At 41.2% G+C, this 26,203-nt stretch overlaps 2 protein-coding genes across 5 annotated transcripts in view; one reads left to right on the top strand and one right to left on the bottom strand.

Moving 5' to 3' along the window:
* The window catches only part of UCHL5 (ubiquitin C-terminal hydrolase L5), a 47,489-nt gene extending 44,418 nt beyond the window's left edge, over positions 1-3,071 (bottom strand). For both annotated transcript variants that reach the window (XM_018060152.1, XM_005690458.3), the window contains exon 1: positions 2,749-3,071. In XM_018060152.1, the coding sequence (XP_017915641.1) occupies positions 2,749-2,824 (76 nt within the window). In that variant the 5' untranslated portion in view covers positions 2,825-3,071. The remainder of the gene's footprint in view (positions 1-2,748) is intronic.
* TROVE2 (TROVE domain family member 2) overlaps positions 3,186-26,203 on the top strand; it is a 30,907-nt gene continuing 7,889 nt past the window's right edge. Inside the window, exons 1-8 of one of the 3 annotated variants that reach the window (XM_018060149.1) lie at positions 3,186-3,356; positions 16,620-17,218; positions 18,946-19,166; positions 19,792-19,938; positions 20,194-20,331; positions 24,249-24,365; positions 25,151-25,264; positions 25,555-25,701. In XM_018060149.1, the coding sequence (XP_017915638.1) occupies positions 16,639-17,218; positions 18,946-19,166; positions 19,792-19,938; positions 20,194-20,331; positions 24,249-24,365; positions 25,151-25,264; positions 25,555-25,701 (1,464 nt within the window). In that variant the 5' untranslated portion in view covers positions 3,186-3,356; positions 16,620-16,638. The other 2 variants (XM_018060148.1, XM_018060150.1) reach the window with 2 other exon arrangements.

Genomic DNA, 26,203 nt, shown 5'->3' with positions numbered 1-26,203 from the left:
CTGATACTCTATCCTGGGTAGAAGCAGAAATTTACGGCTTCTATTTTTAATTGGTAGACTATCATAGTTTGTTTTACTCAATTTATTAATCATGTATGCACTGTATCAATTAAAAATATAGTTCTGCTCCATCAGTTTCTTAACACAAGAACTTTGTTTTACCCTGATGTTATATTCCACCAGAATTTTTAATTATATAATCACTGAATTCACAATTTCCCCTTCAGCGAAGAAACTTAAAACTACAGTACCACCTATAAAACAGTAAGATGTTTCACTTTTGAAATAATAAACTTCCAAAAGCTTTTTTAAATCCATGACGTGAATGAGGGGAAAAAAAAGACAGAAATAAACTTTTTGTCTCTTTGAACCAGCTGATAACGATGAACAACTTCCATCATTTAACTTTTGGCAAAGTTCTCCTGCTAATTGAGCCAATCATTTCACTTCACTTTTCACAAGTGCAGGTACAGGAGGTGCGGTTCCGTATCAGGATTTCCCAGGCAAGAGTACTGGCGTGGGGTGCCTTTGCCTTCTCCACTCTTATACATGACTTTACTTAAACCACTTTCAATTCCAAGCTTTCTGCACATATGAAAGTGAAGCAACAGCCGTTAGTAGAATGAACTAAATTTAAAATAAGCAAACTTGTCTGGTACAACATTTTTTAAGGTTAACTTTAATATGTCATAATAGTTAAGGTTTTGAAGGTAAAAGTTCATGGTAAAACTGTGCACATTTCAAATTCAGTGTATGTCCAAAGTTGAACCTATTTCCTTGTCCATCAAGCCTACTCTTCTCTTTTACTTCACCAGTCTCCTAAGCTAGATTGAGGGCAGGCAGAGAAGGGGACGACAGAGGATGAGATGGTTGGATGGCATCACCGACTGAATGGACATGGGTTTGGGTGGACTCCGGGAGTTGGTGATGGACAGGGAGGCCTGGCATGCTGCAATTCACAGGGTCACAAAGAGTCAGACACGACTGAGAGACTGAACTGAACTGAAGCTAGAGACTAAAGTTATTATCACCTTTCCCGCTTTATCCCACCAGTTAACTGTCCTGTGGACTTAAATAAAGCCAAAATTATTGACTACCTCCTCTCCAAATCACTACTTCATATCGAGCTAATCTTTTCAGATTCTGACCATCTTAAGAGTTTCCTAGTCTCTCACTTCATTCCACTCCAGTGTACTGCACACTACATGTAGTAAATGTTTTTCAATTATAGAAATATCATTTCAGCATTGAAATAGCTGACAGTTCAGTCCCGGGGGATTACAGGCCAATCCACACAACACAGCATGGCACACAATTGGGCCTCAGTTTATCTTTTCAGTTTGGGATTCAAATACTCCTAATCTGTTACTGTTTTAGTCACTTCCCCAGCCCCTTCCCTAGGCTTCTCAGGTGGCGCTAGTGGTAAAGAACGGAGCTAACCGACAGGACTGAGCAGTTGTTCCCTAAGTCACATACTTTAATATCACTACTGTTTATGCCTTTCCTTCTGCCTGTGTTCTTCCAGGACTTGTGTGTTAATACTCTAAGGCAGCAGTTAATATGCCACATTATATACTGTCAGTCAGTTCTTCAGACTAAAAATACCGAAACCCTACCAATATGTCTGAGATATACAGTAGGTAAACAATATATGCGTGATAAATGGTATTTCAAATAGCTATGTACAACGAACAGTGGGCTTCCTGGTGGCTCAGTGGGAAAAGAACCTGCCTGCAACGCAGGAGACGCAAGAGATACGGGTTCAAGTCCTGGATCGGGAAGATCCCCTGGAGGAGGGCATGGCAACCCACTCCAGTATCCCAGCCTGGAGAATTCCATGGACAGAGGAGCCTGGCAGGCTACAGTCCATGTGGTCACAAAGAGTCAGACACAACTGAAGCGACTGAGCATGGACGCAGGACAAACAGTATACATATCAATGCTGAATTTCTACCTTCAGTACAAGTTTTAATAACATACTAGCTAAAATGAATAATACTTTTTAAAAATGTAACCGATAAAAATAAACTTACTACCAAGGTAGAGAACAGGCAACAAGAATGGCAGAGAAGGCCATCAAGTCGAATACGTTGGTTACTTGGGACCAGAGACAAGGAATAGAGTCAGAAAGCAATTAGGAGGCAAGCATGTGGCCTCTAGAACACTCGCTGGAGAATGCACACTCCCGGAAGCGACAACGAGCTGAACGAGCGAGGTGGCCCGCGCGTTCCGTGTAGCCAGCCCGCGCGGACGGCCGCAGGGCCGATCACACACACTCGACGGGTTCTGCTTCGAATGACTCGGATGTCAGGTTCCCGGGCAGCTTGGGGCCCTGGACCTCCACCCTCGACATGGCACACCTGACTTTTTTTCTGCAGGACCGATGCCCCGAGACGCGCACCTGGACACACCTGCCCGGGATGGGGGCGCCCAGGGGTGGAAAGAGGAGGCTTCCAAGGCGTAAAAGTGGCAGCCGGGGCGGAGGGCTCGGGCCAGCGAATCCAGTCCTGGAGTGTCGAATCCCGGGTACACGTTCTTGTCCCCGAGATGTGGCTCTCAGATCGCCACGGAAACGCGACTTGCCGGGGCTGAAGCCCTGCCTTTCCCCCGCCTCTCCCCGACTCCAGGGTTCGGGAGTCGCCTCCTTTCAGACGCCAGGCCACCGGAGCCGCAGAGAAGCGCTCGTGCCCAGCTCCGGCCTCCTCCCGTAACCCGCCACCGGCCCAGGACTGCCCCCCTGGCTCTCACCAAATCCTTTAATGAGTTCGGTGAAGACCCCGGGGTCGCTCTCCATGAGGCACCACTCCCCGGCATTGCCCGTCATGGCCCCGGCCGCGCGCCGCCCCGCTCCACCTCCGGCTCCGGGAGCCCCGGCCCTCGCTCCTGCCAGCGCCGGCCACAGAGCTCGGCAAACCCGCCGCGGGCTCGTCCACCTCACGTCACCCCGCCTACTTCCCGACAGCCTCCGCGGCGCCGTCACCTGGAACGCGACAGAGCGCGGGCGGACGCTCTAGCCGCCCGGGAGCTGGCGAGACTCTCCCTGCGCCGCGGAGGACCACGAGCGGATTTGGAAGGGGTGGGGGGCGGACGGTCTGGGCAAAATCCGAGAAAAGGCGGGGCCTGGGGCCCCTGAGGAGGGAACATCCGGGCCCCTCGCCGGTCTGGGGCAGGGGCGGGGCGCGGCCGGGGGGCGGGGCTCGCGCCCGGGAGCCGAACCCGGAGGCCCAAGCGGCTTCCCCCGAGCAGTCGTCGCCCGTCAGGCCGCCGTGCGTCGTCGTCTTACGGCGGCGGCGCGTTGCCGCGTAGCGCTTCTCCCAGTGGCGAGGCGGCTTCGGAGGCTTGGCCGCCGGGCACAGGTGAGGGAGCCGGGGGCGGCCGAGTGGCCGCGGTCCTTTGTGCTGTCTGAGCGGCGCGGGGGGTGGGGGGCCGGATGCGCAGGGTCCGGCCGGTCCTTCGTGGCTCTCGCCCCGCATCTCCGCGGCCGGAGCAGACCTCCTCCCGCCCCGCCTCGGGGCTCTGCCGGTCTCGGGTGTGGGGCGAGCGGAACCGGCCGCTCCGTGAGCCTCCCCGCTGGGCCGGACCCTTCCGGAAGACCGGACCCCTCCCGCTGCTGCTTGCGGAGCTTCCCGCCGACCGACGTCCCGAGGACCCGCTTTCTTCCTCCTCCTCCTTCCTCCTCCCGCCGCTGCTGCGCCGAGAGGCGTTGCCCGGCCTGCAGCCTTTGAGGAGAAGGATCTTTGTGAGAAGACCCAGGACGAGTTTGTGCTGGAGGGAATGACGAGGGAGAGAAGAATCCTTCCTGTCGTCCATCGGAGGTGATAGACAAGTGCTGTGCGATGCCTCCAAGGCACAGGAGGTTGAAAAATGTAGTGTGTTAAATCTGAAAACATGTATAATGGTCCTAAGGCTAAAGGATGCGTTGAACCAAAAATGGCTGTCTTCACTAAATCACGAAACAGCCCCCCTTCACCAAGCCCTTGCAGAATACTGATGTTAAGATATAGTCTTTAAGGGTGGTATTACTTATGCATCACTCCCTGAATCTCTGAATTCCAGGAGGGGCCCTTGACTTTCAGGGGGAAAAAAGCTTTACTTGGTAGAACTCTCTTTGCTTCTCAGTTTGGTCGACCTGGAATAAGGGAACATTGTCCTACAGGGCTATGTGAAGCCACAAAGTAAACGTGATAAATTTTATTGAGAACGGGACAGCTTTAATATTAAGACATGGTTGTATTATGGAGTAGAAGCCCAAGTTTGTGTCAGGTGTTAGATTTAAAAGTGTTTTTTGGAAACTTTCCTGGGAGTTTATACCTGAGAGACTCTGTCCTAAAGCTGGTGGGGGTAGGGGGTGGAGGGGATGGAGTTCTGCTGCTACTGCTGCTAAGTCGCTTCAGTCGTGTCCGACTCTGTGCGACCCCATAGACGGCAGCCCGCCAGGCTCCCCCATCCCTGGGATTCTCCAGGCAAGAACACTGGAGTGGGTTGCCATTTCCTTCTCCAATGCATGAAAGTGAAAAGTGAAAGTGAAGTTGCTCAGTCGTGTCCGACTCTTCGCGACCCCATGGACTGCAGCCTACCAGGCTCCTCTGTCCATGGGATTTTCCAGGCAAGAGTACCTGAGTGTCTTCTCCGGGAGTTCTGCTAAGTACACTTAAATGGGAAAGTTTGTGAGGCGAGGAGTCTAGGCTTATTTCCTTATGAACCACACCTAGAATGAGTGTCATCAGACCCTAGAGCTGTTTGCAGTAATTTGTGGTACTTTTTAATCTGCAGTATTGCTGTGAACTTGCAATAGAACTTAGAACTTCAGGGTTAAGTAAATACAGCAGAACTAACATTTGATACTCCAGTCAATGTGGTGCCTGTTGTAGAGAAACCAAGCTGAAAATTAGCCCTTGACAGAAACTATAAGTAATCAGAAAAGGAATGGGGGTCAAATTTCCTTATATTGTTAACATTTAAGAGTTCCCATAAAAATCCAGATTTCTGGGTCTTTGGGCAAAATGAGAGGATCTGGAATTACAAGGCCCTTATTACATGTTGACCAGTTGGCTGAAAGGGCATGCCTTCAGGATATCATGCTGTTAAATCTCCTACTGTTCTTCACTGCTTTTTATTACATCACACTTGACTTGATCCACTCATGTCCATTACCAGTCTGAGTGATAGTTATCTGAAAGTGTGGCCCCAGGTTTTGCAGTATTCCCTCTTTTTTCAAACTATCTTGCTCTCTCATAGGTGTAAGTTTTGACTTCATTTAAAAAGGAGTAAGCTACCAACTTGTTTGACCTCTTGGGATGAAAGGGAGCCTTTTCAAGTAACAAATGATCAAGAGACTTTGGAAAGATACTTAGATGTGTACTTTGAAGAAAAACGTAGGAATGCTTAGAAATCATTTATTAGCATTGTTAAAAGGTGCTATAGTTGTTCTTGTCTCACTCTTTGCAACCCCATGGACTGCAGCACACCAGGCTTCCCTGTCCTTCACCGTCTCTTGGAGTTTGCTCATGTCCATTGAGTTGGTGATGTCAACCATCCTCTGTCGTCCCTTTCTCCTGCCTTCAATCTTTCCCAGCATCAGGGTCTTTTCCAGTGAGTCAGCTCTTCGAATCAGGTAGCCAAAGTGTTGGAGCTTCAGCTTCAGTAGTTGTTATAGTTCCAGTGAATGAGAAGCAGAAATAAATGCTATTACATACTGTGTATTACTAGCATTCACTGATTTTGCATTTAAAATTAGGAAAAAGAGAACCACAACCAATTTCAAAGTGTGGCTGTGCTTTTAGTAACATTGTGATTTGTTTGATTGCTTCCCCAATTTTAATTTATAGAAGTTTAATAAAACTTTAGCTGTATTAAATTTCTTTGGAGGGGTATGCTTTAAGAATACTGGGTATGTCAGTCCGACTGAAAGAAGAATTAACTATCTTTGTTAATCTGGATTTACAACACTTGGATGTTCAGGACTGGATTAACTGATGACCAGGCTCTGACCCAACTCACTCCCCAACTGCTTTCTAAACCACTGACGCTGGAGCTTAAGCTTTGAGAAGGGGGATGAAAGCAGTTGGGGAAGGAAGAAATTAAGGTCCTATATATGTATGTGTATTATATATAACATACACGTATGTGTTTATATATATCTGTTCAGTCACTCGGTCGTGTCCAACTCATTTGCAGCCCCATGGATTGCAGCTCTCCAGGCTTCCCTGTCCATCACCAACTCCCGGAGCTTGCTCAAACTCGTGTCCATCAAGTCGGTGATGCCATCCAACCATCTCATCATACACACACACACACACATATATATTTTTACATATATATGTATACACACACACACACATATGGGCTTCCCAGGTGGTTCAGTGGTAAAGAACCCGCCTGCCAATGCACGAGACATGGGCTCAATCCCTGGGTGAGGAAGATCCCCTGGAGAAGGAAATGGCAATCCATTCCAGTATTCTTGCCTAGGAAATCCCATGGACAGAGGGGCCTAGCGTGGGATCACAAAAGAGTCAGTTATGACTTAGCAATTAAACAACACCACACACACACATATATATGTCTATGTGTATCTCAAATTGCTTTCTAAAGACAAATATAAAAAAAGTAAGGTTAAATATTATTTGAATGTTTATCTTTTAAAATAACTTCCCAAATAAATTTTGCCTAGTCAATTTTTTTTTAAGTAACACTTTTAAGATAGACTTCACACATCCCATTCAAGGAGTTTTAGTATATTCAGAGTTGTTGCACACACACACAGTTGTGTAATCGTTACCACTATCTAATTTCAGAACATTTTCATCATCCCCAAAAAGAAACCTCTTACACTTTATTAGAGAGGAATCTAGCAATTCCACAAAAGGTTAAATATAGAGATATCATATGATCCAACATTCTACATTCCACCAGCGGGGTATGAAGGTTCTAATTTCTCCAGATCCTCACGATGCTGCTTATTATTGTCCTTTTGATTATAGCCATTCTAGTACATGTGAAATGATACCTCATTGCAGTTGTTATTTGCTGATGACCAGTGATATTCAGCATTTTTTGTGTGTGTTGGCCATTTGTATATCTTCTTTGAAGAAAGGCCTATATAGACTCTTAGCCTGTTTTTTAATTGGGGCATTTGCCATTTTATTGTAGTTATGTGTGCTCTCTATATTATAGACACATTCCTTATCATATGTATGATTTGCAAGTGTTTTCTCCCTTTCACTGGGATGTCTCTTTGCTTTCTTTGTGGTATCTTTTGAAACACAGTTTTAAATTTTGACGAAAGCCTGTTTTTTTTCCTTTCGTCACTTATGCTTTTGGTGTCTGTGTTTTGAGATCAGTTCTCTGATGTCACCTCAGTGTCTTACATTCATTTCACCTCAGAATTCATTTCAATTCCATTCCAGAGTGCAGTTCCATCAGATCTCCCAAGTTAAAGGGCAGGACCCCCAATAGATTGCCCTTCCTTCAGACAGCAGCTTCTGGGAGGGCCCCAGTCTCCCCACACTTCTGCCTGCTCAGGTGGGCGTCCTGCAGCCCTCTCAGGGTCAGTAGTTCACCTGGATGACTCAACTCCCTAAAAGCACCAGCCTTATGATTACTGTTTTATTTAAAAGGACGCAGTTCAGGGACAGCCCAATGGAGGACACGCCCGGGCCAGTCAGAAGGCAGTTTGTGCAGTCCTGGCACGGCACCCCACCAGTACTGACTTGGAGTCTGTGCTGAAGTTGGGGGTCTGCAGTTTGTGTATGGAGTCTTATGATTAAGCAGGATTGATGAATTCATTGACCACATGGTTGAGGCTAGTGTGCTGCCGTCCTCCCCTCCTGAGAGGATGTTCCAGCCTTCTAATCAGAAGATTGGTCTTTATGGTGATCCCATCTGGAAGCAATCCAAAGGCCCAGAAAGAGCCCTCTCATTAGCATAACAAAGACACCCATCAATCAGGATATTGCAAGGTTTTTTTTTGTTAACATTGTTTTGAATAAAAGATTCTTTAAATTCTATGCCGCTTTACAATTTTTAAGTTTCACACACATGATTTCATATCTCACAATAACTCTATAAATCCTCTACACCTGTATTGTGCCTCTCTCCCCCACCCCCCACCCTCCCACCGCTAACCACTAGTTCATTCTCCGTATCTGTGAACCTGTTTACTGCTTCTTCATTCACTAGTTTGTTGCACTTTTTAGAGTCCACATAAGTGATACCATGCAATATTTGTCTTTGTCTTACTTAATGTAGCATAATGCCCTCCAAGTCCACCCATGTTGCTGAAAATGGCAAATTTTCATTCCTTTTTATGGTTTATGACTGAGTTGTATTCCATTGTATATACATATACCACATGTTATTTATTCATTCATCTGTTGATGGACACTTAGGTTGCCTCCATACCTTGGCAATTGTAAATAACGCTGCTGTGAACATTGGATGCATGTATATTTTTGAGTTTTTTTTTTTTTTAATATAAACCCCAAGTGGTTTTTGAAGCCTTTTGAAACTCATGGACAAAAACCAGATAGTCTAATACTTTTAAAGGTTACAGTCCGTTTATAGTTGTTACAAAATATTAGCTATATTCCCTGTGTTGTACAGTATATCATTGTAGCCTGTCTTATACCCAGAAGTCTGCGTGTGTGCTGAGTTGCTTCAGTCTTTTCCGACTCTTTTCTACTCTATGGACTGTAGCCCTCCAGGCTCCTCTATCCATGGGATTCTCCAGGGATTGAACCCATGTCTCATATCTTCTGCATTGGTGGTAGTCTTGTTCTTTATCACTAACACCACCTCGGAAGCCCCTCCCTCCAGTAATCTGTGAAAGTGAAGTCGCTCAGTCGTGTCCAACTCTGCAACCCGTGGACTGAAGCCTACCAGGCTTCTCCGTCCGTGGGATTCTCCAGGCAAGAATACTGGAGTGGATTACCATTTCCTTCTCTGGGGATCTTCCCGATCCAGGGATCGAACCCGCGTCTCCTGCATTGGAGGCAGACGCTTTAACCTCTGAGCACCAGCCACCTCTGTAGTCTGTACCTCCCACAAAAACCAAATATTCTTATACCGCTATGTTTTATCACCTCAATTCAGTTCAGTCCAGTCACCCAGTCATGTCCGCCTCTGCGACCCCATGAATTGAAGCACACCAGGCCTCCCTGTCCATCACCAACTCCCAGAGTTCACCCAAACTCATGTCCATCGAGTTGGTGATGCCATCCAGCCATCTCATCCTCTGTCGTCCCCTTCTCCTCCTGCCCCCAATCCCTCCCAGCGTCAGGGTCTTTTCCAATGAGTCAACTGTTTGCATGAGGTGGCCAAAGTATTGGAGTTTCAGCCTCAGCATCAGTCCTTCCAATGAACACCCAGGACTGGTCTCCACCTAGCCAATTTTAAAGTTAATTTCTACTGCAGGTTCAGTGACAGAGTAGCTTGGAATATGCTGCCATTCTGTTTTTTATTTTAAACTAAAAATTCTGACTCTGGTATATGTACACAAGCAAGTGGATAGGGGCCATAGCTGTTAATGATGTTTTATGTCCACTGTTTTATGTTGCATCTTGGAAAGTACTTTCACAGAAGCAGATGAAAAAGGTGAACAGTTTCTCTTGCAGAAATATTGAAAAGATATGTGGTCAGAGTTGTCATTAATATAAGACTCAAGGGAAGATTACATTGGCACAGCTATGAATAAGTAATTTCATTTCTTATAATAGGAATTATAAAAGTTACATTTATTTTTCAGGCATATTCCCCAGAATTAAAGTTCATTTTGCTGCTTGCTGTACAAAAGATACTTGAATACCTAATATTAAACATATTAGAAGAATTTACAAAGAAATACTATCTCAGATGACTTTTTTACTCAGAACTCATTACTTTGTAACTTTTTCATGTTTTATTTTTCTTAACTATTTCTGTTACGTGCATATAGTACATTTATTAATCTGATTACAGAATTTATGTTAAAGAATTTTTAATTGCATGCATTAAGACTTATTTTTAAAGTAAATGTTACAGGAAAGAAAAGCAAGTCATGCATAATACTTAGATAAATGGTTCAGAAAAATCAACTTTAATGTTACTGGTGCTCTCCTGTGCTTAGTTGCTCAGTCATGTTCAACTCTTTGTGACCCCATGGACTGTGGCCCGCCAGGCTGTTCTGTCCATAGGGATTCTCCAGGCAAGAATAATAGAATGGTTTACCATGCTGTCCGCTAGGGGACATTCCCAACCCAGGAATCAAATTGGGTTCTCCTGCATTGCAGGCAAATTCTTTACCGGCTGAAGTACCAGGGAAGCCCTGCTTAGTTATTCTTAAATATATATTTGTAATTATTTAAAAATTATATTCTAGGGGAGTGATACACAAGTAAGACCTGGTCCCCACTCTCAAGGGAACCATTATGTTAGCTGGACGTGTAACAAAGAATACAATACAAGGGAAAACTTGGAGAGGAGGGGGTTTTGAGGTTTATATTGGGACCTTGAACTCACCACTGGGACCTTGGTGCAGGAAAGCTGGGGTAGTAGTATAATCTGATAATTGAATGCCATTTCACACTCATCCAACAAACATAACTCGTAAGCAAGAATGGCTTGGTTGAAGTAACACCAGAGAGAGTATGTTTTTGTAAAATCTAAAGGAGAGGCCAGTAACATCAAATGCAGTATAAAAATCGAAATAATAATTTCTACTGGAATTAGCGATTAATGTTATCAGTCTTTGAGAAGGCAGTTAGTCTCTTTGGATTGAAAAGAAGAGGTACATGCCATGTTGAAAAGAGGTTAAGAATACGTAGAAAAAGCACCAGCCACCACACCAGGAGTTCCAGCCTGTGCTGCTCTCAGTCACTGTAAATCAGTCCCCAGTGGCTGATAGAATATGACCACCACCTCTCCGACACTGCCTGAGGCCAAGGCCTGCCCTGACATTCACTACTTTGTATCAGAGCTGTTCTGAAATACTGATACTGCTATTTCCACACAATCCAAATCTCTGTCCCCCGCAGTCACATTCAGAAACGTGAGGCTTTCTCCCACTTAACCCTCTACCTACCTTCTCCCAAGCACTGTGTGTTCCCCGCTCTGAGACCCAGTCTTACTCACCAGACTTACTTCCCCACTAGGAACGCCGTCATTTCCTTGTTTCTCTTTCTCCCTCAGAGGGGCCCTTACCCATCACCTTCATCCTTTGGGAAGGGGATAGCTCTTGTGCTGTCAAGGCCAGTCTCCACGTGGGTGCTCTGAGCAGCTTTCAGGGATCTCATTGCCTCACTAAACTCCCTTCCTCCACTGCCTTCAACTCTGCAAATTAAACTTCCAACCTCAGCCTCCTGTCCTCTCATCTGAAAAGGTAAAAAGATTTTTCCTCTATCTCCCACCTTCACTTTTCCCTTGCCTTGATAACTTTCCTTCTATAAAAGAGCATTTACCTGTGAAGGCTCTTCCTTGCTGTGTGCCCTCTTCACCACATTGGAATCAAGCTGTTTCTCGCAGCCCCTGACTGCGATTGCCTCTTTTCAGCATTCCTGTTACCAATTTCAGCCTTATTTACTTGATTACCAAGTGTTTGACATTACCAGCCATTCACTCCGTGAAATTCTCTGTTATGATCTATGATAACCACTTTCTCTTGATTTAAAGTCTGTGGGCCTCTCCTGTTTCTCCTTCAAAGGACCCTTTTCTCCTTAGCTTTTAATTGTTGATATTCACCAGGATTCTATCTTTAGCCTTCCCTACAGTATATGAACATGCTCAAGCTTTTATCGTCTTCAAAGAATTTTTTCTTTTGCTTTATTTTACTGCCTTCAGTTCAGTTGCTCAGTCGTGTCCGACTCTTTGCGACCCCATGAATCGCAGCACGCCAGGCCTCCCTGTCCATCACCATCTCCCGGTGTTCACTCAAACTCATGTCCATCGAGTCAGTGATGCCATCCAGCCATCTCATCCTCTGTCGTCCCCTTCTCCTGCCCCCAATCCCTCCCAGCATCAGAGTCTTTTCCAGTGAGTCAACTCTTCGCATGAGGTGGCCAAAGTACTGGAGTTTCAGCTTCAGCATCATTCCTTCCAAAGAAATCCCAGGGCTGATCTCCTTCAGAATGGACTGGTTGGATCTCCTTGAAGTCCAAGGGACTCTGAAGAGTGTTCTCCAGCACCACAGTTCAAAAGCATCAATTCTTCAGCGCTCAGCTTTCTTCACAGTCCAATTCTCACGTCCATACATGACCACTGGGAAAACCATACCTTTGACTAGACGGACCTTTGTTGGCAAAATAATGTCTCTGCTTTTGAATATGCTGTCTAGGTTGGTCATAACTTTTCTTCCAAGGAGTAAGCGTCTTTTAATTTCATGGCTGCAGTCACCATCTGCAGTGATTTTGGAGCCCAAAAGATAAAGTCTGCCACTGTTTCTATTGTTTCCCCATCTATTTGCCATGAAGTGATGGGACCAGATGCCATGATCTTCGTTTTCTGAATGTTGAGCTTTAAGCCAGCTTTTTCACTCTCTTTCACTTTCTTCAAGAGGCTTTTTAGTTCCTCTTCACTTTCTGCCATAAGGGTGGTGTCATCTGCACTTACCAATGTTTCTTTGGAGTATTCTTACTTCCTTTTCTAAACTTGAAAGACACAGAGCAAAATTACAGATACCCCTTCCTGGAATGCATTCCCCAAACTTTATATACCAGTTTTTCAGCCTTCCTGGATTATTGAGACAGCATTAGTTTATCCTCCTCTGCTTATTCACTTTTCTATTAAAGCACTTGATTACAAGTGCTTTATCAATTGTATATAAAGTTGTGCATAATTGTATATAAATTTAAATTGAGGTATAAATAAATCTCTACCACATCATACAGACTGTGATTTCCCTGAGGGCAGGAAAAGTTTTGAAAATCTTACTTTTACTGGAACAGAGTCTCCTTCATGCCTTCCACATAGTATGTAGTAAATGCTGGTTGAGGATTTTCTGTTGGCTGTGTCATTGTGTTGGCCATGGGGAGAAGCCCAGTGCACTGTAGTGGTGCAGGCGGGAGACCTGAGAGCAAACACCTGTAGAGAGAACAGCAGTGGAAAGCAGTAGATGATTGTAGTTACTCTGCTAGGAGGAGAAAAAGTGATATTGCTGCCAGACAGTCAGTTCTAGTAGCTTTAGAGATAATGGGAGGAGGAAAATGAGGGTAGTTACAGGTGACAGAAACTATAAATGAGCACTGTTGATACAGGATGTTAATCAGAATGCTCTCAGCTACAGGTAAGAGAAAACCTATAAACTATTTAAACAATACAGATACATTAGGCTCAGAGAGTAAAGAATCTGCCTACAATGCAGGAGACCTAGGGTCGATTCCTGGGTTGGGAAGATCCCCTGGAGAAGGAAATGGCCACCCACTCCAGTATTCTTGCCTGGAAAATCCCATGAATAGAGGAGCGTGGCGGGCTACAGTCCATGGGGTTGCAAAGAGTCAGACACGACTGAGCAGCTAACACTAACACACTATGATATATTAGTACATTTCTAAGTTCCAGGTAACTTGGTAGTATCAATAGCTTGGACTCCTTTTTTTTTTTTTATCTTTTCTGGGTCTGCCATCCTTATTTGTATGTCATCTTAAACTGGCTCCCCCATGACTCAAGATAGCTGACACCACGTCAGGCATCATGTGCTGCAAATGAGTATCTCAAGGCAGAAAGAACATGCCTTTTTTACTTTCCTTTTTTAAATTAATTTTTTAATTGGATTAACTCGTATTTACTTTACAATATTGTGGGTTTTGCCAAACATTGACATGAATCAGTCACAGGAGTACATGTGTCCCACCTCCCTCCCCATCCCATCCCTCTGGGTTGTCCCAGTGCACCAGCTTTGAGTGCCCTGTTTCATGCATCAAGCTTGGACTGGTCATCTGTTTTACATATGGTAATATACATGTTTCAATGCTGTTCTCTCAAATCATCCCACCCTTGCCTTCTCCCACAGAGTCCAAAAGGCTGTTCTTTACATCTGTGTCTCTTTTGCTGTCTTGCACATAGGGTCATCATTGCTGTCTTTCTAAATTCCACATGTATGCGTTAATATATCGTGTTGGTGTTTTTTTTTTCTGACTTACTTCATTTTGTATAATAGGCTCCAGTTTCATCCACCTCATTAGAACTGACTCAAATGCATTCTTTTTAATAGCTGAGTAATATTCCTTTGTGTGTGTGTACCACAATTTTCTTATCCATTCGTCTGCTGATGGACATCTAGGTTGCTTCCATGTCCTGGCTATTGTAAACAGTGCTGTGATGAACATTGGGGTACACATCTCTTTCAATTCTGGTTTCCTCAGTGTATATGCCCGGCAGTGGGATTGCTGGGTTGTATGGCAGTTCTGTTTCCAGTTTTTAAAGGAATCTCCACACTGTTCTCCATAGTGGCTGTACTAGTTTGCATTCCCACCAACAGTGTAAGAAGGTTTGCTTTTCTCCACACCCTCTCCAGCATTTATTGTTTGTAGACTTTTTGATAGCAACCATTCTGACTGGCATGAGATGGTAGCTCGTTGTTTTGATTTGCATTTCTCTGATAATGAGTGATATTGAGCATCTTTTCATGTGTTTGTTAGCCATCTGTATGTCTTTGGATAAATGTCTGTTTAGTTCTTTGGCCCATTTTTTGATTGGGTTGTTTATTTTCCTGGTATTGAGCTGCTTATATATTTTAGAGATTAATTTTTTGTCAGTTGCTTCACTTGCTATTATTTTCTCCCATTCTGAAGGCTGACTTATAGTTTCCTTGCTTACTAGTTTCCTTTGTTGTGCAAAAGCTTTTAAGTTTAATTAGGTCCCATTTGTTTATTTTTGCTTTTATTTCCATTACTCTGGGAGGTGGGTCATAGAGGACCTTGCTGTGATTTATGTCAGAGAGTGTTTTGTCTGTGTTTTCCTCTAGGAGTTTTGTAGTTTCTGGTCTTACATTTAGATCTGTAATCCATTTTGAGTTAATTTTTGTGTTTGGTGTTAGAACATTTTGTAGTTTCTTTGTTTTACAGGTGGTTGACTGGTTTTTCCCAACACCACTTGTTAAAGAGATTGTCTTTTCTCCATTGTATATTCTTGCCTCCTTTGTCAAAGATAAGGTGTCCATAGCTGTGTGGATTCATCTCTGGGCTTTCTATTCTGTTCCATTGATCTATTTCTGTCTTTGTGCCAGTACCATACTATCTTGATGACTGTAGCTTTGTAGTATAGTCTGAAGTCAGGCATGTTAATTCCTCCAGTTACAGTCTTCTTTCTCAAGATTGCTTTGGCTATTTGAGGTTTTTTTGAGTTTCCATACAAATAGTGAAATTATTTGTTCTAGTTCTCTGAAAAATACCATTGGTAGCTTGATAAGGATCGCATTTAATCTATAGATTGCTTTGGGTAGTATACTCATTTTCACTGTATTGATTCTTCTGATTCGTGAACATGGTATATTTCTCCATCTATTTGTGTTACCTTTGATTTCTTTCATCAGTGTTTTATAGTTTTCTATATATAGCTCTTTTGTTTCTTTTAGAGAACATGCCTTTTTAAGAGTCCAGGCCCCTTTTTAAGAGGGAAGGAGACCTCCAAAGTATTAGCAGATTTATCTCTCTCACTGGCAGGAGCTGTGATACTTGCTCAATACCTGTCCCAGTCACATGGCAAGAGGAGTGAGAGCATCACCTGGAGACTCGTAACTGGTACCAAAACTCAGGCCTCAGCCAGACATTCTGAATTGTGAAAGAAACTTGAGGGGGATGGGGCGAGTGGGACCCATCATTTTATGTTTAAACTAGCACTTCAAGTAATTCTGATGCTCATAGACTGTGAGAACCACTGGCTTAGAGCAATCTCATCCCTTGGGGCTGGGGAATGTCCCCTGAAGGATGTTACTACCAGAAGGAGGATAATAGTTAGAAAAGGGGAGGGAGGAACAGATGTTGGGTACACAAGCAGAGCTTGTCTGCAGTCACTGCGTCAGAGACCATTACTGTGCCGCCCCCGCCCCTTTTCCTCTCCTGGCTGCTCCTCTGGACTCCACCTGAGCTGCCTGCTCAGACTCTGGAGCAGCAAACTACATCAAAAATGTGACTTCTTGACTGTCACTTCTGATCATCATACCATAACTTACTTAATATTTTTAAATTAAAATATTTCATGGCAGATTTCAATTAGCCTAGATTAATAAATGGTTTTCCTTTTTATAATTTATCATTTCTATCTACCTGTAATAATTTTTTTTTTCTGGGGAAAATAGTGATAGTGGGGCTTCCCTCATAGCTCAGTTGGTAAAGAATCCACCTGCAATGCAGGAGACCCCGCTTCAATTCCTCAGTCGGGAAGATCCCCTGGAGAAGGGATAAGCTACCCACTCCAGTATTCCGGCCTGGAGAATTCCATGGACTGTGTAGCCCATGGGGTCTCAAAGAGTCGGACACAACTGAGTGACTTTCACTTTCACTTTGGGCCTTTGTATTTTTCAGAAAATTCCAAGATAATTCTGTTAATGTATCTGGATTTTTAAAGGTGATTACAAGTTTTTCTGTTAAATGGTAGTTTCATTGATACAGAATTCTATTTTTTTCTTGTAATAACATTTTGCTTTTTGATAGGCTTCCTAAAGACAGAAAAATGGAGGAATCTGTAAACCAAATGCAGCCACTGAATGAGAAGCAGATACCTAATTCCGAAGGCGGATATGTGTGGCAAGTCACTGATATGAATCGGCTACACCGGTTCTTGTGTTTTGGTTCTGAAGGTGGGACTTACTATATCAAAGAACAGAAGCTAGGCCTTGAGAATGCCGAAGCTTTAATCAGATTGATTGAAGATGGCAGAGGATGTGAAGTGATACAGGAAATAAAGTCCTTCAGTCAAGAAGGCAGAACCGCAAAGCAGGAACCCACACTCTTTGCCCTGGCCATTTGCTCCCAGTGTTCCGACATAAGCACCAAACAAGCCGCCTTCAAAGCTGTTCCTGAAGTTTGTCGCATCCCTACACACCTCTTTACTTTTATCCAGTTTAAGAAAGATCTGAAGGAAAGCATGAAGTGTGGCATGTGGGGTCGTGCCCTCCGGAAGGCTGTAGCAGACTGGTATAATGAAAAGGGTGGCATGGCCCTCGCCCTGGCAGTTACAAAATACAAACAAAGAAACGGCTGGTCTCACAAAGATCTGTTAAGATTGTCACATCTAAAACCTTCCAGTGAAGGTAAGTGTGAGATCTTCATGGCGACAGGTAAGGTACAGATATCCAGTAAATGGCAAATTTTTATTTGCCGTAAGACAATTGTGTAGTATTTTCTAGAAATAGTCTTTCAGTCTCAAGACATTGATTGACTAATTCATGAACATGTCCAAAGTTGACATTTTTTTTTCCACAGCAGAGGTGAAACTTGAAATGACGGCCCCTCAGATGAGTTCAGATTTCAGTTCTACTTAATTACTGTGTGTCCATATACCAAGTAACTGAACCTGTCTGATTTTCTGTATCTTCATCTATTAAAAAAAGGTAGAAAGGGAACAGCCCTTGAAATTAGTGTGACTATCAGTGACATTATCGGAATACTTACACACACGGTTTCTGACACAAGTAAAGGGCAGTGTTGGTTGCTTCTCCTTCTTCCTACACATCTTGTGTGGTGATGTTTTCATACATGGAATCTCCTCAGTAGTTTCTGTTTTACCACTTTTTTCTAAAACTACAAATGAACTTTTTCAAATGAAATTTAAGCAATAAATTACTATATTTATATACACACACACGTATATTTTGATTTTTTTATTAGAAATTACATCCTTGTTATATTTATTTATTTATTTATTTGGGTACCATGTAGCTTGTGGGATCTTGGATCCCCCAGGAGGAATTGAATCCATAACCCCTGCAGTAAAAGCACATAGTCCCAATGACTGGACTGTCAGGGAATTCCAGATTTCACATTAAGATGTGTAAGACAGCAGAGTCACAATACTTTACAAGTTCCTGCATGTTAGTATTAACTTTTACTCAAATTATTTAGAGTTCAGAAAGAACACATCAGCTCAGTCTGCCTTAGAGGTGTATTTTACTTGGCCTGAACTATATTTTAGGGGGAAAAAAATCAATTATTTGCCAGTGTTACATAAAAATCCATGTTGTACCTTATATTGAAAATACATTCCTTTAGCAGTACCAAGCCAAATTTTTTTTTCCAAATATTTTATTAAAATATCTGTCAGGCATATTCTGTTTAATTCACCACAGTCATGACCGCTATTATATTAATGACCTCTGTCATTTATTTTACCTACCTTCCCCCCATAGACCTTGAAATTTGATAATTATGTCCCCCCACTGTTTTACAGAAGTGGAAACTAAGGCCTCTGGTCACACATACATGTAGGCTAGAACCCAGATTTCCTCACTCCCCCAGTGCAAAGCTTTTTCAACTATTAAAAGGAATTACAGAAATGGACACATTATTTAGGCCTGTAATACTTTCTCAGCTATTAAAAATTACAAGTTACCTACCTACTTGTCCATGTATCTCTGTAATTTACAAATGCATCTTTCTTTAGCAGGTAAAGGGGCAGGTGAATATGAGATTAACTGAGGTAGGTCTATACTTTTGTGAATTGAGATTGTGGACCTGAGATAGTCAGTGTGTACTAAAGGTTCTGATGCTACTGCTTCCAAAAATAAAGCTCTGTAATAAAATGACTTTGGAGTCATTAGACTTCAAAACACATTAGGTTAGAGTTTTACCTCCAGAGTCTCATGGGAGAGGCAAAAATTAGTTGGCTCCATTTGCTTGTGTGTCATATTATGAGAAGTAGCATCCTGGTTTAAACTCCTGTGTATCTAGATGTGCCATTCACATAAGGTGTTCTCAGTAACATGTCCAGTTTTTTACCTGCTAATCCTACATGCCTTTTTAATTCTTTATTTTGTTGAAGGACTTGCTATTGTCACCAAATATATTACAAAGGGCTGGAAAGAGGTCCATGAAATGTATAAAGAAAAAGCGCTTTCTGTGGAGGCTGAAAAATTATTAAAGTATCTCGAGGCTGTAGAGAAAGTGAAGCGCACGAAAGATGAACTGGAAGTCATTCATCTGATAGAAGAGCACAGGCTGGTTAGGGAGCACCTCCTAACAAATCACTTAAAGTCGAGAGAGGTAAGAAAGTGATAGTACGTTCTAGCACATGAGGAAACATGAGGAACTTAGGCTGTGTGGTAAAAGGATAAATTTTGCTAATGCTTTTAAAATATATTAATACTTAATTTTTTTTTTTTTTTTTTTTTTTTGCCATACTGCATGGTTTGTAGGATCTTAGTTCCTTGACCAGAGGACCAGGAATTGAACCCAGGCCCCCGGCAGGGAAAGCGCCAAGTGCTAATCCCTGGACCACCAGGGAATTCCCTAAAAAATACTTAAAATATATCTTAAAATTAACATTTATTTAAAACACCTGGGCACAATGCCCAGATGTAGTTGGCAATTTTTAAGTATTAGTTCCACTCCAGAAAATGTATTGGTTAGTTTACTTCGCTAATTACATAAATAAAATTCTTATATACAGTTCCTTCACAAAATATAATGTACTTTAACTTTATTACTCTAATAAAAAGCAGGTTACTTTGTTCCATGAGTCTTTGACCAACCCACACAAATTTTTATTTAGAAAGTGGTCCAAACCCCCAAAAGAAAGCCTTAAAGACTATTATTAATTGATATGTCTATGTTACATGTATTCATTTCCCCTTAATTTCTTTTATTTCTACCTGTTTTACTGCAATAGGTATGGAAGGCTTTGTTACAAGAAATGCCTCTCACAGCATTACTAAGGAATCTGGGAAAGATGACAGCTAATTCAGTGCTTGAACCCGGAAACTCAGAAGTGTCTTTAGTATGTGAAAAGCTGTGTAATGAAAAACTGTTAAAAAAGGTAAGTGTTACCTTTAACTACTACTAATTGAAAAAACTGGCTTTTAAATTTTGGAGATGGAGTCAGCGAATTTTTTAGGTGTTTTGAGACTTTTATCATACCACATGGCATTGACTCTGAAATCTAACTTTAATATGTCCTCATTTTTCTCTTTATGAAATAGATTTATTAGCTACAATAACAAAAATCGAAGAGACATGATTACTGTTTTTCACTTGAATTTGACATTTGCTTTCTGTCTCTGTCATGTTCTAGGCTCGTATACATCCATTTCATGTTTTAATTGCGTTAGAAACTTATAAGACAGGTCATGGGCTCAGAGGAAAACTGAAGTGGCGCCCTGATGAAGAAATTCTGCAAGCTTTGGATGCTGCTTTTTATAAAACGTTTAAGGTAATGGTTTGATTTTTGTTTGAAAACAAAAAACCCAGTTAGGATTTAGAAACACATTTTAAAGATGATATTAGTAGTTTAACTATTTTTGATTAGGTATTCATTTGTTCATGTGAAAATGAATATATAATTATGATTATAGTCATAAGCTTATGAATAAAGTATTTGTCTCTACCTTTGGACAACAACCAGACATCAACCATTAAATTTTGATGTTTTAAATTACTAAAAATTTGCATTCCTGTGGAGTCCTGGGACTTGATCTTCTGTTTTCCCCATTAATCAGTAATAGATCTCCTCTGTCTTGATAGGAAATAATCTTTTTTTACAAATGGAAATTCTATATCAGAGCCATAAGTTAAAGTTTTTGGTTTTAAAAAAGTCTTGCTCTTCAACAAAGTATGAGCAACCAAATTCAGCAGCATATTAAAGAGATTATACAAGTGAGAGTCACCCTCAACATACAAGGATCATACAGTATAAGAAAAATCAATGTACTATAACATCATTGTTAAAAGATAACACATATATCTCAATTGATGTAGAAAGAGCATTTGAGAAAATCCTGTACCCTTTCTGATTAAAAAAAAAAAACAAAACAAAAAACTCTCAGTAAACCAGGAATAGAAGTGAGCTTCCTTAGTGTGATAAAGGTCATGTGTAAAAAACCTACAGCCATCATCATACTCAGGGGTAAAAGATTGACATCTTTTCCCTTAAGATCAGAAACAAGACCAGGATGCCCACTTTTCCCACTTTGATTTACATTTACTGGAAATTCTAGCAGTTACAAAAGGAAAACATATTAAAATGTATCCAGGTTGTTTTCATTTTCATTTAAAAATTTTTTATTGAAAAAACCACTCCTGCAGCATGCAGGATCTTAGTTCCTCGACCAGGGACGGAACTCATGCCCCCTGCAATAGAAGTGCAGTCTTAACCACTGAACCACCAGGAACATCTCAGTCCAGGCTGGAAAGGGAGAAAGACTATCATGTTCTCAGATGATTTGATCTTACATGGAGAAAACCATAAAGAATTCACAAAATAGGATTTCCCTGGCGTCTAGTAGTTAAGACTCCACCCTTCCACTGCAGGGGGCACAGGTTCTGTCCCTGGTTGTAGAACTAAGATCACACATGCCACGTGGCATGACCAAAAAGAATTTTTTTTTAAATTCCACAAAATAATATTAGATCTAGCCAATGGATTCAGCAGAGTTCCAGGATATAAATTCAGCAGGAAAAAATCAGTAGTATTTCTATACACTAGCAATGAAAAGTCCAAAAACAAAAGTAAGAAAACATTCCATTTACAACAGCATCAGAAATAATGAGAAACTTTGGAGTAAATTTAACTATGGGGTGTAAGACTGACTTACTGAAAACTGCAAAACACTACTGAAAGACATTTAAGAAGAAATAAATAAATGAGAAGACATCCTGTGTTCCTAGTTTGGAAGACTTCATAACGTTAAGATGCCGGTGTACCCAAAACAATCTACAGATTCATTGTGATCCCTGTGGCATGTTTAGCAGAAACAGAAATCCCCAACCTAAAATTTATATGGACTCTCAAAGGACCCCAAATCAGGAAACCTAATGTTGAAAAAAACCAAGTCAGAAGACCCACACTTCCAAATTTAGGATTTCAAGAGTTACTACAAAGCTACAGTAATCAAAACAGTGTAGTATTGGCATAAATACGACATGTACACCAACAGAATAGAGCAGGGAGCCAAGAATTAAACTCGCACATGTATGGTCAATTGACTTTTGACTAGAGTGTCAAGACAATTCAGTGGAAAGAAGATAAAGTCTTTAACAAATGGTGCTGGGGAGACTGGATATCCACATGTGAAAGAGAGAAGCTAGACTGTTACTTTATACCACATACAAAAATTAACTCAAAGTGACCTGTAGATAAGACTTAAAACTACACAGCTATTAGAAGAAGACCTATTATAAAACCTCATGACCCTTTTAAAAGCTCATGACCCATATTATAAAAGCTCTACTGTTGGGCAGTAGATTCTTAGATGTGATATCAAAAGAACAGACAACAAAAGAAAAAGAAAAGTAGATAAATTTTGACTTCATCAAAACTCAAATCTTTTGTGCATCAAAGGACACTGTCAAGAGAGTGAAAAGATACCTGCAGAGGAGAAAATATTTGCAGATCATCTATTTTACAGGGGTTTAACATCCAGAATATATATATATCCAGAATATATATATATCCAGAATATATATATATTTATATACATATATGTATGTATATATATCAGAGAAGGCAATGGCACCCCACTCCAGTACTCTTGCCTGGAAAATCCCATGGACGGAGGAGCCTGGTAGGCTGCACTCCATGGGGTCACTAAGAGTTGGGCACAACTGAGCAACTTGACTTTCACTTTTCACTTTCATGCATTAGAGAAGGAAATGGCAACCCACTCCAGTATTCTTGGCCTGGAGAATCCCAGGGACAGAGGAGCCTAGCGGGCTGCCGTCTATGGGGTCACACAGAGTCGGACACAACTGAAGCGACCTGGCAGCAGCGGTAGCAGCATATATATATATATAAATATATATATATATATAAATATATAAAACTCCTACAACTCAACAGTAAAAATACAAACAACCCAATTCAAGACATGGGCAGAGTACTTGAACAGACATTTCTCCAAGGAAGGTAAACAAATGGCCAGTTAAGCACATGCAAAGATGCTCAACATTAGTCATCAGGCAAATGCAAATCAAAACCACAGTGAGATGCCACTTCACACCTAGTTGGATGGCTCTGGCCATCCAAAAATACCACCTCCTATGTATATACCCAAAAGAATTGAAAACCGGAACTCATACCCAGATGTTGATAGAAGCATCATTCACAGCAGCCAGAAGGTGGGAACAACCTGAGTTGTTGTCAGGAGATGAATGGACAAATGAAATATGATACATGCATATAATGGAGTATTCAGCCTTACAAAGTAGTAGAACTTGAAAGATGCTAAAAAGCAGGGATGAACCTTGAAAACATTATGCTAGGTGAAAAAAAAGCCAGACAGGAAAGGATAAGTATCCTGTGGTTCCACTCATGAGGCTTCCAGAATACACAAATTCATGGATGTAGGAAGTAAAACAGAAGCTTCCTAGGGCTGCTACTGCTAAGTCGCTTCAGTCATGTCCGACTCTGTGCGACCCCATAGATGGCAACCCCCCAGGCTCCCCCGTCCCTGGGATTCTCCAGGGAAAAACACGAGTGGGTTGCCATTTCCTTCTCCAATGCAGAAAAGTAAAAAGTGAAAGTGAAGTTGCTCAGTCATGTCCGACTCCTAGTGACCCCATGGACTGCAGCCCACCAGGCTCCTCCGCCCATAGGATTTGCCAGGCAAGAGTACTGGAGTGGGTTGCCATTTCCTTCTCCATTCCTTGGGCTAGAGGTGGATAAGAATGAGGAGTTGTTGTCAGTGGGTAGAGTTTCTGTTGGGATGATGAAAAAGTTCTGGAAATAGTAATGGTGGTTATATACATACATATATATATGTATGTATATAACATTGTGAATGTTTTTGATGCTACTGAATTACACCCTTAAAAATGATTAGAAAGTAAATGTTATGTTGTTTATATTTTACTACAAAAAAAATTCCTTGCTAGAAATTCCCAGTTTACTGCATGAGGAAAAGTTTAAAAAAAAAGGAAGACTGTTAACTTCTGTAAGTTACTAAATAGGCCATCTTATTTTCATTGTTTTACCTCTAGTTAAAGCTAAGCATTTCTAAATATTTGTCAATCGGTAAATCAAAAGTCAAGCCTTTTATCTTAGTCTTTTGAGTGAAAATTAAATATGATATGTTAGAAATTTATTTACAGTATCTGTGATTGCTTTTAATGATTGTTTCGTTTTCTCTTTAGACAGTTGAGCCAACTGGAAAGCGTTTCTTACTGGCAATTGATGTCAGTGGTTCTATGAACCAAAGAGTTTTGGGTAGTGTACTCAATGCAAGCACAGTAGCTGCAGCGATGTGCATGGTGAGAATTCCTAAGGCAATTTAGGGTTTTGCCATACTGAAAATATTTACCCAGCACAAAACTATAAAGTTGGATACGATCAAAAATTATATTTTCACTTGTTTTAAGCAGAGCTTTAAGTATTGTATATATACTTGAGTATACTTGTATATTCCAGTCTTCTTTCCTCAGAAATTCCATGGACAGAGGAGCCTGGCAGGCTACAGTCCATAGGACTGCAAAGAGTCAGATACAGCTTAGCAACTGAACAACAAAAACATACTTACATATACTTTAATACTTAGGTATAAATGATATTGTAGGTATATTGAAAAAGCATGTCTAAAGAAAAATCAGAGTAGAACTTTAAATTTTACAATAACAGATTAAATGTTACTGGTATTTTTAAAGAAATAGATAATTCTTAGAGAAATTATTAACGAATATAGATGTTAAAAGATCAAGGACTAATAACAACAGACAGGAGACTTCCAGTTCTAGCCTGACTCAGTAGTGAGTAATCATCAGCGAGCTTCTTAGTTTCTCTTCTGTGGCTTTATTGCCTATTTAATAAAATAAGAAGAAAAATATATACTCTATTTGCTTCGAAGGATTGTTGTTAAAACCAGTTTCTTTGTAAGAGTTTGTGAAAGTGCTTTGAAAGCTATACTACTGTTACTATATAGTTTTCAAATGCAGTTAAGTTCAGAAATAAATCATCATATTTTCTTTTAAAGATGAACTTTTAAGAGACTGTATTTGTTTCCCCTGAATGTACTGAAAATTCCTACTATTGAATTTTTCAGGTTGTCACACGAACAGAGAAAGATTCTTCTATAGTTGCTTTTTCAGATGAAATGGTACCATGTCCAGTGACTACAGATATGACCTTACAACAAGTTTTACTGGCTATGAGTCAGGTAAGAAACTATTTCATGTAGTCTACTTAATATGTATTTTATAATAATTTTGTATTGATGTCATGACTGATATTTTAATCAATATATGAGAACAAATCGTGTTACATCTCAATTTTTTTTACGAGCACAAAGTCAAAAATATATTTACAAGCTTTCTGAAAGCATATACATTGGCGCTAAACAAGATGATAACGTGTAAAACAGTACTTTTAAGTAATTATTTCAGATATCTCAGTATGGATATGGGAGCATTTTCTTTTATTCTTAACCATGTTTTTATTCTGAGTTAGATCCCAGCAGGTGGAACTGATTGCTCTCTTCCAATGATCTGGGCTCAAAAGACAAATACAGCTGCCGATGTCTTCATTGTATTCACTGATAACGAGACCTTTGCTGGAAGTGTCCATCCTGCTGTCGCTCTGAGGGAATATCGAAAGGTAAAGCAAAGTCTAATATTCTTTCTCACCCCAAACAAGATTCAGTTCTAAAACAGTCAATATATATTTTTTTTAAATGACACTGAAAGTAGTTGTGTACCTTTGTAAAAGGAATACGACTCCAGTTCTGGACTCAACAGTACTTGAAATGAGGAAGTACTGAGTACACATATATAATTTATTTCAACCAGTTCCAGATGTACATATTTTAATATCCTTTGCAAACAGTATTTTCAGTAATAATCAAAATTTTTTGAAATTTAACCATAGATTTTTTAATGATTCAACATCACTTCTGAGTTTTGCTAAGAACTACATAAATGTAAAGCAAAGCTATAGTATAATGTGTGCTTTAAGTGTTACGAGTATTTCTGAGTTCCAGTCAGTCTCTGCAGCTGAACTTTGTGAAATGAGGGATCTGCATCTGCACTGTCCAGTGTGGAATCTGCTAGTCCGGTGAGAATGTGGAGCACTTGAACTGTGTGGCAGGTGTGACTGGAAG

The sequence above is a fragment of the Capra hircus genome, chromosome 16 (genome assembly GCF_001704415.2).
Source record: "Capra hircus breed San Clemente chromosome 16, ASM170441v1, whole genome shotgun sequence".
NCBI lineage: Eukaryota > Metazoa > Chordata > Mammalia > Artiodactyla > Bovidae > Capra > Capra hircus.
The sequence above is the reverse complement of the archived record's forward strand: the minus strand, read 5'-3'. Positions and strand labels throughout refer to the sequence as shown.